General features: G+C 34.4%; 1 protein-coding gene across 12 annotated transcripts in view; it reads right to left on the reverse strand.

Moving 5' to 3' along the window:
- Positions 1-14771, reverse strand: part of PCDH15 (protocadherin related 15) — a 1888416-nt gene that overhangs the window by 391752 nt on the left and 1481893 nt on the right. For all 12 annotated transcript variants that reach the window (XM_030941315.1, XM_030941316.1, XM_030941314.1 and 9 more), the window contains one exon: positions 5647-5759. In XM_030941315.1, the coding sequence (XP_030797175.1) occupies positions 5647-5759 (113 nt within the window). The remainder of the gene's footprint in view (positions 1-5646; positions 5760-14771) is intronic.

Here is a 14771-nt window from a genome sequence, read left to right on the forward strand (position 1 = left end):
TGTATAAGAGACATTTAATTTACTTTGCCTTACCTTAGAGACCTGGCTATTGGGGTAGAAAAGATAAACTTATTATATTATTTAGTAATCTATTGAACTGAGATGTGGTGTGCAATGGACTTAATATTTGTAACTCTCCAAATTCATACATTGAAATCCTAATCCCCAATGTAATGCAATTAGGAGAGGTAATTAGGTCATGAGAATAGAGCTCTCATAAAAGTAATTAGTGTCCTTACAAAAGGTATCCCAGAGAGCTCTCTCACCCTCTCTCCTCCAACTGAAGATACAAACAGAAGTTGGCAATCTGCAACCTAGAAAAGGAACCTAACTAGAACCCGCCATATTGAGCATGGATTTCCAGTCTCCGGAAGAGTGAGAAATATATTTCTGTTGTTCATAATCCACCCAGTCTTTTGTACTTTGTTAGAGTGGACTGAACTGATTGTGTGTGTGTGTGTGTGTGTGTGTGTGTGTGTGTTTCATTCTTGCCATAAGAAGAAGAGTAGGAATATATTGCTAGAATATTTCCAGATATAGAAGACATGCCATTCACAGCATTTGTCTTCCTTCTTGTAGCATGGCAATAGCAGCCCTGATGTTTTTTCCTCTTGTCTTAACTCTGGGTCACTGATGGCCCCTGTTCAATCTCACCTTATGGGAGTGCCAATCCTTTTCTCTTTCTCTTTTTTTTTTTGAAAACTGATGATTTACACATTAAAGTAGAAAGAACATAACTTATATTTCACATCTCCATAACAGATTTAATTAATTTTATTAGCTTTTTCATTTTCACAGTAGGTCCCATCCTTTTCATTTTGAGAAGTGATGACTGATGATCTTTGACTTGCTACTCTGCCTGACTTAGACACCTGTGATCTTTCAACTTGACAATGTCTCTGTGGGAAATTCAGGTAGGGGGCAAATTGTAAATTGGCTTGAAGGCAACATGCAGCAGTATGATCTATTTTTTGTTGTTTTAGTGATACTCTGTTGGCAGTGTGAAAAGATGGATAAGATGCACAGAAATGAAGCTATGGTTTTAGAGACTGCTTGTGTAAGATGATGGGCCAAGAGAATGTGAACTAAAGAATTGCAGTGAATAAGCAGAGTTGAGATATTCAAGAGAATTTCAAAGGTATCAAAAAGGGATTCTATGAGTGACTGAGTGGGAACATTCGAGAGTAGAGACCTTTGAGGAAGTGGCAGTGTCTAGCTTCGGTGGGTGACCAACTGAAATATGATTAACTGAAAAAGAGAATAGAAAATAGAAGGTTTGGAATTTTTAAAGGATATATATAGTTTGCTATATTTTTAATTTATCATAATTAAATACTACTAGGAGCAGTTATCCAACCAATAATTGAAAAGATGTCTGTAGACATCAGAAGTAAAATATGTCTCCTTGGCACCAAGAAAAATGCCAGGCACCTGAGAAGCACTCAACAAGGATTAGACAAATTGAAAAGTAGCAAATGCCATATGCTTTAAAATCATTGAATTAGGGTTTACTGTTAAATTTCTATGAAGTAAAATACAATTTTTATCATTACTCAAATAATGACTAAACATTTTCTAGAGTTGTAGCATTAGTGACTCATGTAGGGACAGGAGTTGTAGTAGCTGTCCTCTTAGCCCTCAATCATTTCTCAAATGCTGTTTTCCTGTAACTCTCAAATTACTCAAAGACCACACCTTGCCAGGGCATCAGACCCATCAGCACTAAGAGTCAAGCTCACCAGTTTTTAATTCCCTGGCTCATTTTCTACGACAGGTATGTACTTTTTCTTTAGAAGAAACACAACACTTTTTTTGATGCAGTCATAAATAGCTTTAGTTGTGCCGTAACAAAGGTCTGACCTTTTTTCTAGGAATTGAATTTATATGGAAATCTATTTGCCGCATTTGCATCTTTTTTTTTTTTTTTTTTTTTTTTCTGGACAGAGATGCAAGATCAAATTTTATCAAATGCATACACATTCAAGTGTATGTATTTGGATAGAGTGAAGATGTAGGTACACAGATTCAATAGTCTGAAAAGATTTACTGTCTCAGGGAGAAAATCATTACAACAAATGTTTATTAAGCAGCTTCTATGTGCTGTATATAGGTAGGTGTAGGGGCATGGGATACAGTGTAACTAAATGTTTCGCAATCTGTCCTCCTGTAAAAGTTGGGAGAAAATAAACAGGTACATTCAATAGAGTAATCGGGGCCACTCTAGGGGCCAACAGGCTGCAAAAAAGAGGCTTCCTAACAGTGGCTACGCCTTTCTAGGGCAAACGTCTTCTTAGTTAAAAACTGAAGCATCAGTTTGAATTAGACTGTTGACAAGAAGAGGGAGGAATGATTCAGGAAGAGGGACAGTATCTCTAAATGCTTAGATGTCAGAAACAGCATGGTCAGTGGAGGGCACTGGAAGAGGTATGTCTGGAACAGAGGGTGTGCAAGGGAAGTAGTGAGAGCTCAGGGTTAATGAGCTCATGAGTTGGAAGGAAAAGAAGTTAAAAGGCAGCATGCTAGACAGAATAAGTAGGTCAGTGAGTAACAACATAAAAATCAGAGGAAACATGAAACAATTATGCTTATAATTTCATTGTGATCTTTGGTCTTCATTGTTAATTAAAGGGATTTAGATTAAAACATGCAATTGTTCTTTGAAGAACTGAGAGATAGTAAATTATTCATAATTTATCCATTTAATTGATCTTAATAATTAATGACCAGTAGCTTTGTATTAGATGCCTGAAATATAAATATATCAACTAATAATACTTTAAAATATTTCACTTATAATACTGAAAGTGATTTTATGGACTTTGTAATAGATGGTCCACACATGAACTAATTCACTCTTACCAGCGTCTCAAATGTGCTTTCATATTTTTACATCATAGGTAGTTTTTATTTTATGAGTGTAGTGATCAAATAACTTATACAAACTGGGACATTTAAAAGAGCAAGAGAGGTATTATGAATAATTACACAAAGACAACAGACATAAACATGTACTGTCCTGGGTAAACCAAATCTATGATTCTTGTTCACAGTGCATATCACATTTTAAAGTATGCTTAAATGATTACAATTATATAAAATTTAGGATAGTGTTTTGGAATGGAATAAACTTTTTCAGTTGCATGTTTTAATCTTTTCAGATTCTAAAGTTTGTGAACTATTCCACTTTGTCTTCCAAGTTTCACCTTTACATTTTTATTTGTCAGAATGCTGAATAAATCACTGGGAGAAACAGAGGAACAAATGAACATGATAAATCTCTAATTCATAGCACTCACCAGCTGTTAAATACACACATAGCTTTTTAAAGCAGAATTCTTCTTCAAAATGTAGGAGACGATACTTCATTTTATTTTTTCTCTGCTTTTGAAACATAAATTGGGATCTAGTCCAACAAAAACTTTTAGGGCCAATGAAAAAATGAAGTATTATTAAAGTAAAAAGAGAGAGAGAAGAAATTGAAAGATTTACTGTAGAAGAGAACTGCGAGATTGTAACATTTCAATAGTCCCCTGAACAATGCCACAATACTCAGTTATTATTCAAGCAGGTGGCACATTATTATTACAGTTAGATAGCTTGGCTTATTATGCCCTTGACCTCACACAAAACATAGTAATTTGAATCTAATAATGTCTGTTAAAACTTCCATTAATAAAAGAAAGTGTTATTAAGACAAAAAAATCTGTGACCTATTGTAATTGCTTTTTTTTTTTTTTTTTTCTGTAATTGATGGACTGAGTTACACTGTACCCAGGTACACCAGGACAGCTGAATTCGATAATAAAGGAAAATAATTGATTTTTGGTTTCACATGTGGCAGTTTGGAAACAGTGCTTTGTCAAATTTCTTAATTCCCATAGAAAGTAGCACCACAAGACTCCAGGGAGATCCACAATAGAAAATCAGTACACATTGTGGAGTTTTATATACTCCCATAACAACATAGTCAATGTAAGAAAGTGAATCTCATGCATGGAATTTAATACAATCGGTTAAAGTGGTGTTTTTTGTTGAATAACTCCCAAACCCCTAATAAATGAAATCCCAGGAAACTGCAGTCACCCTGCAGGCTCCCTCCGTGGTCTGGCTCTATACCTCATTTCCCTGTTAACTGCTTGTAGCCTGTGCATTATGTTTCCAAGCTTTTACTTCTGCACCTCCTTATGTTCAAACATATTCCCTACTTTTATTCATTGGCCATACTCTTTCAGTCCAGCAACATTTAGCTTGGGGTGATCTCCAGAAAATCTTCCTTGAGTTTCCAGATTAATTTAAATGTCCCTATTCCATGTGTCGTTACCATTCTTTACATGTCTTCCTCTTAGCATTTGATGTATTATATCTGATTTATTTCATTATATGACTGTTTCCCTTTCTAGGCTAAAGGTTTTTCAAGGACAAGGATTGCTGAATAAACACAGGTTCTGTGCTAAAGACATATCTATTAATTGTTAACCAGACAACGATTTCTAAGTATCTGCATATTTGTGAAGTGAAAAGAGTATGGCTTTAGTGTATATAAAATTAATTTGAATCTCAACTCTGCCCCTTATTAGTAATTAACTCTAAGGTAATCACTTACCTTATCTGAACTTTAGTTTCCACATTTTGTGCAAATGAGAGTAATACTAAAGTTGTGGCAACAATTCAATGAAAAATGCACATAAAGCAGCTTAAACAATGTTCATTCTCAGTAAGCTTCCTTACCTTACTTCCTTTTCGTTTAATATGTTTACATTTTTCAAAAGGTAAGAAAAATACCATTGGGATGCATTTCTAGAGGTTTTTTTGCATACTTAAATATGAGAAAGTTGTGTACTATATACAAAACTTGTGCTGAATCTTTGCTTTTGCCTTTTGTTGTACTTACAATGCCCAAATTTTCCCAGTCCTCATCTCTGCCTGGCAAATTCCTGTTTTTCCTTCACTGCTTAGATTAAATCTCACCATCTCAATGAAGTCCATTGAAATTAATTAGAAGAATATCTGCATTTTTACAGTATCTATTTAATGATTATATTAAAATACAGATATACTATTAAACCAAAAGTGAAATGCCAAATAGATTAACTTAGCTTCAAAATTATTTCAGGTCGAAGATCATCTTTCAATACAAAGAAAATAATGAGATGTGTATTGAATGCATCTTTGGATAGGCAAGACCTTTTACTTTTATGTTGGAAAAATCGGCATTAAAAACACAAAAATACATTAAAATAAAATTAACTAATAAAAGTGAAAACAAAATTAAAATAACAGATATAAATCAAGCACATTTTAGATATCTTAATTGGTCATGTTTTTGTGGTAAAACAATAATTCTTTTTAGTAGAAAAAAAATGTGAGAAGACGTAATGAATTGTGTAGAATTGTATACACTTAACCAAGGCATTGGTTACATATAAGAATATTTAGCATTTTACCCCATAGTACTAAAAAAAGTTATTTTAGAGAAAAGCAATCCCACATATTAAAACCGGACTTCACATTTTTTTTTTAACAAAAATTGGCTGCTGTCCACATTAATTTTAATTTTATAACATAAAACTGCCTACAGTAGCCTCTACAAATTTATCTGATTAGCAGTTCATAAACACAAGGAAATAAGATATTAGCTTAATTTACCTTAATAACCAAATCAAATTTCTGGTGAAAGTCTCTGTTGACTGGCTCCAGGAGACTAAGTTCTGCTGTCCTAGGATGCATATGGAAAAACCGTGGGTAATCCTCAGGAGTCCCTGGAAGACATTGAGATTTCAGTACATAATTGAGAACAATAAGTAATATGTGTATCTGCTTCATCTATTTCCTTTCATTAACTGAGGAACAAAGTTACAATTTCATTACTAAATTAAGTTTCAAAATTATGCAGTCCAGGGAAAGCAGACACAAACGTGGTGTTTAGTTATTCATAATTAGTGTATCAGTAAGAAAATGGAAAATATTAGTTTGGATGATTTTTGAAAATTTTTTTTCTTAAGAGGGCTCTAATTAATTTGAAACTTCATCACATGAAAATAGATATTAAGTGGAGGGAGAGTATATTTTTGATTATGAAAGTTTATTTTAATGGTGCATACATCTTAATTATAGCTATTTGGTCTTTCAACATATATTGTAATAAACTATTAGTAATTTGTACCAAATAGTGAGATACTTGGAAATTAATACGAACATATTTTGTTCCATATATTATTTCTTAAGATTAATATCAAGCTAATTATATTAACCATAGTAAATTAAATATAGGTTCTGATGATACTCTTAATGTCTAGACAGGGTATTTATTTATTTATTTATGAGATGGAGCCTTGCTGTGTCACCCAGGCTGGAGTGCAGTGGCTTGATCTCGGCTCACTGAAACCTCTGCTTCCCTGGTTCAAGTGGTTCCCCTGCCTCAGTCCCCGAATAGCTGGGATTATAGGCGTGCGCCACCATGTCTGGCTATTTTTTGTATTTTTAGTAGAGACAGGGATTTGCCACTTTGGCCAGACTGGTGACGTCCGGTGATATGCCCGCCTCAGCTTCCCAAAGTGCTAGAATTACAGGTGTGAGCCACCACGCCTAGCCAAGATGGTATTTCTTAATGCATTTTAATAATCAAAATACATTTCTTCATGAAGAAATTTCTTCTAATTGTATAATCTTCCTTTGTGTACTGCAACATTCTTTTCCCAAAGTGAAGAAGTCAAATCATAAAACTGTGTAGTATACACATTTGTAAAATTAATAACCATAAGAGTAAAATAATATAGCTTCCAATTACGGAAACCTACTCTGTGCTAACTGCTTTATATAAATAATCACCAATAACTCTGTAAATCATTTACATTTTACAGATGATGACTTGGGAGACTGGGGAGATTAAAAGATGTATTTAAGTTAAAGGGACGATCTGAAACAGAGCTTTCATTAAAAATCCAGACTGCCAGATGTTCCAACACATCCCAAAATGGGCTTCTTGTTACTACTTATTTGCCTCAACTCTGAGACAAGAAGGGAAATTCTCCTGGGCAGTAAATGAGGGGAAAACAAAAAACAGAAACATATTTTACACCATTAAAACTGACTGTAAAATCTACAAATAGTCAAAATTATAGATGAAATGTAACATATGATAAAGGGGTTATATAGGAGTTACATTCTTCATGGAATATACATGAGTAAACCCCAAATGAAGAAGATATTCATAATAAATAGTAAAAAAAAAGGGACATTAGTCATAGATGTGGATGAATTTTACTCTAATGTGAAAGTAGGTAAACCTTTCCTAACTACGGCTCAAAGTCAAGAAGTCATGAAGAAAAAGAGAGATAAGTTTAATGATATTGCAAAATTGCATGGTGAGACACAATAAAAAAGTAAAACCACAAGTGACAAACTGAGAAAATACCTGAAATTTATGTAGAGACAAAATGTTCATATCGCTAATATATATAGATAGATTTACAAATTAGCTAAAAAGAGGGCCAGTGAGGGATTTAAAAAGTGTGGGGCTGGCCGGGCACGGTGGCTCACGTCTGTAATCCTAGCTCTTTGGGAGGCTGAGGTGGGCGGATCATCTGAGGTTAAGAGTGTGAGACCAGCCTGGCCAACACGGTGAAAAGCTGTCTCTACCCTACAAAAATTAGGTGGGAGTGATGGTGTGTCTGTAATCCCAGCTACTAAGGAAGCTGAGACAGGAGAAACACTTGAACCCGGGAGAGGCAGAGGTTACGTGAGCTGAGATTGTGCCACTGTACTCCAGCCTGTGTGACAGAGCCAAACTCTGTCACAAAACAAAACAAAACAAAAAAGTTTGGGGCTAAAGATAAAACTGTTCACAGGAAGAGAAAGGCAAATGACTCTTGATCATAAGCAAAGTTAAGCAAAGAGGCTTATCTCTATACATAAGAAGGAAATTATAAATTAATCCTACATTAAGATTTCATTAGCCGCTTAGATTAGCAATTGTCCCAGTTGGACACTGTACTCTGTTGGTGAGACCGCAGGAAAACAGACACTTTGGACATGGGTGGTGTTAATATGAGTATTATAAAATTTATGAAGGAGAGTATGGCATAAGCTATCAAAATGATATTAATGTTTGCTTTTTAACCCATAAATCCCACATCTGGACATTTTCCCATTTATAATAATGGAAGATAAATGACCACCTAAATATACATCAATAGTGGTCTGGGTAAATAAGTGGTGATACATCCTAAAGCAGATGATAATTCAAATGTAATGATAAGTGATAGATATCTTTACCTATTACTATGGAATTATTTTCAGCTATATTAAGTAAAAAAAACAATTTGGAAATAAGGGCCGATAATATACTAACTTTTAAGAAGAATACATATGCATATTTACAAAGGAATACATATACACGTTAAAAAATCAAAGATAGACTGTAACATAAAAAATTGTTACTTACGAGAAATAGAGGGAATATGTGGAGAGGATGGACGTTGAAACTAAATTTCATTAACTATATCACATTTTTTAAATTTTAGAGCTACATATGTTATATATTATTTTAAAACTAATTAAATTCAAGGACTTCTCTAAAAATAAAATAAAATAATTCAATTTAAATGTATATTCAATTGTTGGCATAAGCACAAACAAAAAGAACTATCCCAGGTGAATTTTAAAAGTAGTATTGACATCACACCCACTGTGTAATATAGCTGAATTACCAAGGAAATTATAAAACACAAAACACTAAACTATCTACAGTAATCATATTGGTGGTATGTTGTGATTCTAAGATAGTTATAGGAGTATTTTACAATAAATTAAATAAGTACATTATTATGTGGCATTCTAATTCTATTATTTTCAGTATTGAAAGCTGGATTCTTGGCAGGGGATGATAAAGAGATAGAAATTAAAAATTAAAGAGGTAAAATAGAAAACCTATGGTTTTGATTTTGAATTGGCAGTGGAAGTTTAAACTCAGGTTGTAGTTTATCTTAAGAAACATAATGCATACAACATAGCTCTGAATGCTGAAACACAGAACTAAATATAATGGCCATTAAAGAAGCAATGAATATTTCTAATGATCAGACTATGGTTTTGAAATACTATTTACTAATAAAAGCAGTTAAGATTTCTGAGAGAGAGCTGATTTCAGGTCCAGGGCAGAAAAATCAACAAATGGCTGTGAAACACCTGCTCACACCAAGTAGCAAGAAAGAATTCCAAGACTACTAAACTGATGTGAAAAGTTTTCAAGAGCCAAAAGGTGTTTTTTAGCTAAAGATAAGGCAATTTGAGCATCAATAAGGTTAATATCAGTAATGATTTGAAACAGATCAAATATGTTTAAATTCATAAGTTTATGGCACTGTTGCAAAATAACATATTGATCACTTCTTTTGGAGCATGCTAGAGAAATATTTTGAAAATTAGTAAAGAAGAAAACATAGCATGCTTTTTCCATATGACCTTAGCATGGGGTAAACAAACAATTGATTAAAAAGTGTCTCATTAAGAAATAATTTCAGCTAATAATTTAAGAAGAATAATAATATCAGAGTGCCATCATTTTACAACCCCTCATAAATGAATGGATCATGGCATTGAGCACCAAATGCTGCTAATATCACAAAAAAGAGATAAAGCCACATATATACCTCTCAATAGAATAATTAATTCAACATGATCTGCTATGGCCTGAGTTGTCCCCCTCACCATTAACAATTTTATGTTGAAGCCCTTACTACCAGTGTGACTATTATAGAGAGATAGAGCCTTTTAAGAAGGTAACCAGACTAAATGAGTTTATATGGGTGGGCTCTTAAATCTGATGGGACTGGTGTTCTCTTTGTCTCTCTTTCTCTCTCTTCCCTCTCTCTCTGTCCAAGGGTACACAGAGGAAAGGCTATGTGAAGACACAAGAAAGCAGCCAGAGAAGCTTCATCAAAAACTAACCATGGAAGTACCTTGATCTCAGGCCTCCAGCCTCCAGAACTGTGAGAAAACACCTTACTATTGCTTAAGCTACTAAGTCTAGGGTGTTTTTTAATGGTAGCCCAAGCAGACTATTATACCATCTATGAAACAGTTTTGAGAAAACCCAATGAAGAAACAAACAAAAAATGTTATTTGATTAAGTGTCAAAATTTATAGGAAACATATGGGACAGAGCAACACGTACAGTTAAACCAAGGAAAGTACAATCAAGATGATGAGAAACTCCATAATATAAACAACTTGACTTCTCAATAAATGAATCACAGAAAACAATTTAAAAATAAATGGAAAGAGAACCACTGTAGATTAAAAGAGACTTAGGGCCGGGCACATTGGCTCATGCCTGTAAACCCAGCACTTTGGGAGCCTGAGGCAGGGGTATCATGAGGTCAGGAGATCAAGACCATCCTGGCCAACACGGTGAAACCCAGTCTCTACTAAAAATACAAAAAAAAATTAGCCGGGCATGGTGGCGGGCACCTGTAGTCCCAGCTACTTGGGAGGCTGAGGCAGGAGAATGGTGTGAACCCAGAGGCGGAGCTTGCAATGAGCCAAGATCCCACCACTTCTCTCCAGCCTGGGCAACAGAACAAGACTCTGACTCAAGAAAAAAAAAAGAGAGACTTAGGAGAAATATCAATCCCAACATGTGAATTTACATGAATTCGAGTTTTCTGTAGGATAAAGATGAAAATGCTACACGATTATCTTCATATATTTAAAATGTAGAATTTTTATTACACATGTGTTATCAAGATAATATCACCATGATTAAGACAGTAATCCTATCCATAATTGCCAGAAATTTCCTTATGACAACGTTTCCTTTCCCCATTCATATCTCTCACTCTATGCAAACACTGATCACTTTCTGTCAGCAAAATAGGAATGGAATCATTTATACAGTACGTATTCTTTTTTTTTTTTTTTTTTTTTTTTTTTCCTTTTTGAAGCAGAGTTTTGCTCTTTCTCCTAGTCTGGAGTGCAATGGTGCTGTCTTGGCTCACTGCAGCTTCTGCCTCCTGAATTCAAGCAATTCTCTTGCCTCAATCTCCTGAGTAGCTGAGATTTCAGGTGCCTGCCACCACGCCCAGCTAATTTTTGTATTTTTAGTAGAGATGGGGTTTCACCGTGTTGGCCAGGCTGGTCTCAAACTCCTGCCCTCAGGTGATCCACTGGCCTCAGCCTCCCAACGGGGTGGGATTACAGGCATGAGCCACCCTGCCCGGCCTTACAGTATATATTCTTTTCTTAGGTGTGTGCCTGGCTTCTTTCGATTAGCATAATGATTGTGAATTCCATGTTGTTTCGTTTATCGATAGTTTATTTATTTCTATTGCCTAGGTGTTATTCTGTTGTATGGATATACTACAATTCATTTATCTATTCACATGTTGATGAACACTTGAGTTGCCTCCAGTCACAAATAAAGCTGCTATGAACTTTCTTGTATACATCCCTGAATGAATCTCTGCTTTCATTTATCTTGAGTAAATATCTAAGAGCGTAATCGCTAGGCTATGTGATATGTGTACGTCTAAATGTTGTATTAAGAATTCTGGGGCCAGGTGCAGTGGCTCACGCCTGTAATCCCAGCACTTTGGGAGGCCAAGGTGGGTGGATCACGAGGTCAAGAGATTGAAACCATGCTGGCCAAAATGGTGGAAACTCGTTTCTACTAAAAATACAAAAATTAGTTGGGTGCGGTGGTGCGTGCCTGTAGTCCCAGCTCCTTGGGAGGCTGAGGCAGGAGAATCACTTGAACCCAGGAGGCGGAGGTTGCGGTGAGCTGAAATCATGCCATTGCACAGAGCCAGACTCTGTCTCGAAAAAAAAAAAAAAAAAAAAAAGAATTTTTGGGCAGGTAGCAAGTCTATTAATTTTCAGTTATGTATATGTTTGTGTGGTCAATACCACAATCAGGATATAGAATGGTTTTATGATGAAATAACTACTTTGTGTATTCCAACCCCAAAGTTTAATCCTTCGCAACCACTGATTTGTTCACCACCACCATACTCTCATTTTTATGAGAATGATATTTAGATGGAATTGTATAGTATAAAGATTTGGAGATTGGCTTCTTTCAACTCAGTATAAAGCATTAGAGATTCATCCAAGTTGCTATGTATCGATAATATCATATTTTCATTGTTCAGTAATGTTTAACTTATAAAGAAATTGCCAAACTATTTTTCCAATGTGCGTATACCATTTTACATTCTTACCAGCAATGTATGGACATTTCAGATCCCCCACATTTTCACCAACACTTGTCAGTCTTTTTAAAATTTTGGCCATTCTGGTGTGCATGTAGTGATATTCATTGAGGTATTAGTTTGCATTTCCCAGTTAGCTAATGATATTGAGCAACTTTTCACATTCTTATATTTTTGGAAATCTGTAATAATTTGTTAAACCTTTTTGCCATTTTATAATTGTCTCATTTTTATTAAATTGTGTTTTCACATATTCCCCAAACAAGTCACTTGTTGGATACATTTTGCAAATATATTCTCCTTTTCTATCAGTTGCTTTTTCAGTCTATTATCAGTGTCTTTTGAAGAGCAAATGCATTTTTACTTCGATGAAGTCAAATTTTAAATTTTTTCTTTTATAGATTTGCATTTGTTATATTTAATAAATTGTTGCCAGTCGGGTGCAGTGACTCACACCTGTAATCCCAGCACTTTGGGAGGCCAAGGTCGGGGGATCACCTGAGGTCAGGAGTTCGAAACTAGCCTGACCAACATGGAGAAATCCTGTGTCTACTAAAAATACAGAATTAGCCAAGCGTGGTGGCACATGCCTCTAATCATAGGTACTTTGGAGGCTGAGGCAGGAGAATTGCTTGAACCTGAGAGGTAGAAGTCGTGGTGAGCCGAAATTACACCGTTGCACTCCAGTCTGGGCAACAAGAGCAAAACTCCATCTTCAAACAAACAAACAAACAAAAAAAGAAATTGTTGCCAACCCTAAATGCATAAAAAATTTTACCAATATTATCTTTTAGATGTTTTATAGTTTTAGCTCTTACATTATGTATAGAAAGTCTTTCAAGTTAGTTTTTGCACATAGTGTGAGGTATGGATTGCAGTTTATTTGTTTACATATGGCTGTCCAATTGTTCTGCAATGTTGATTGTAAAGATTAACTTTTCCTTCTTTTAATTGCCTTTTGCTTCGTATTATTTTTAAAGTGTTTATACCTTAACAGTTTTTTCTCAAAGCTGTATTTGCCCATCATTTATTAGCATAGAACTTCTGATTCCATACATACAGTAAATGGAAGGAAGTGTGGATGCCTGACCTAAACTATATAATTATCACTTCATCTTTCAACAATTTTTATTTAGAGAAAAGAATCAGAAGATGGATGTACAATCTGTACCACGAAAATAATGGGCGTCTAGAGGAAAGGCCCTCTAATCCCTCATCTTGAAATTCCTCTTTCTGCTTCTTAAAATGTTATCATTTTTGACAGTTCCTTGAATTCTGGAAGAAATCAAAGTCCTTTCAATGAATTTCCTTTGCCGCCAAGATGAACTTAAGTTCACCTCTGTAATTTTTACCCAAAGAGTCCCATTCAGGAAAACATTTGTTTTAAATACTTGATATATTTGAAAATGTGCATCTAATATACTTCAAAGGAGCACTACCTCAAAAAATACAGTATCAAATTTTTCCCTTCCCCACTGAAAATGTATATCTTTACATATAAAATTAGTAAACTGATTAACACAAAAATAAAAGAGAACACTGTCTTCTGGGTGCCATGAAGATTTGTGATAATTCCTCAAATTTCCACATTATAGATATATAGAAATTATGGTCAGTTTCAATAAAATACTGCTTATGAAAACATCCACAATTTCCTTTGGTAGAACAAAAACAATTATAACATGTAACTTTTTTCCAGGTAATTTTTTGGGGAAAACCTTTTAATGACCCATGAATGCTGAATACCCTGCAGAAGCCAAGTGAAATGTGAACACATTGTACAAGAATAGAAACACCTGTCTAAGTTCAAGGACCCTACAGAATCCCTTATTTATCCCACTTAGAAAACGTACTATCAACTCTATTTAGCAAAACTTGATTCATCTAAAAATATAGCTGCTTCTGGACCATCTCCAAAGCTCTGGGTTTTATTTTTTTAGTTATTCCTTTATTTGATCTTGGGACTAATTATATTAATATTCCATTCCTCTGACATTAAATTCATCTGCTACCCCTTTTATGTAACTAGAATTTCATTGATAATTTTAACCATTATTTTCATCTATGCCCTAATAACACATTTGTTTTTGTATCAAGTTATCCCTAGTTTCAAATGTATATTAGAAATATTATCTCTAATTTTCATTATTTTCTTCCATTAATTTTAACTTTACCACTTTTTCTTTTCAGCTACATTTTCTTAGTGCATTCTTTGATAATTATAAATGCAAAAAGTAAACTACCTTTGTCCTGCTTTTACATCTTCCAAAAATCTTCAGTTCTAAATCTATCTCCTTTGCAAAACTTATTTTTCAGCTGTTTGTTATAAATAACAAACTTCATTTTCTTATCCAAAGTGTTTTTAATAACTGTGTAATAGCCACCAAACTAATTCAAATAAAATTTTACATATTATTAAGGAGAACTAAAATTCTTATATTAGTAGCCAATATCTCAACTTCAAAAAATTTTACCAAAGATTTTATTGGGTTGCTTTTCCTATGCATATTTATGACAATGCTTCTGAGAGTATAGTTCAGGTATACCCACACTAGAAAGACC

The sequence above is a fragment of the Rhinopithecus roxellana genome, chromosome 11, assembly GCF_007565055.1.
Source record: "Rhinopithecus roxellana isolate Shanxi Qingling chromosome 11, ASM756505v1, whole genome shotgun sequence".
Classification (NCBI taxonomy): Eukaryota; Metazoa; Chordata; class Mammalia; order Primates; family Cercopithecidae; genus Rhinopithecus; species Rhinopithecus roxellana.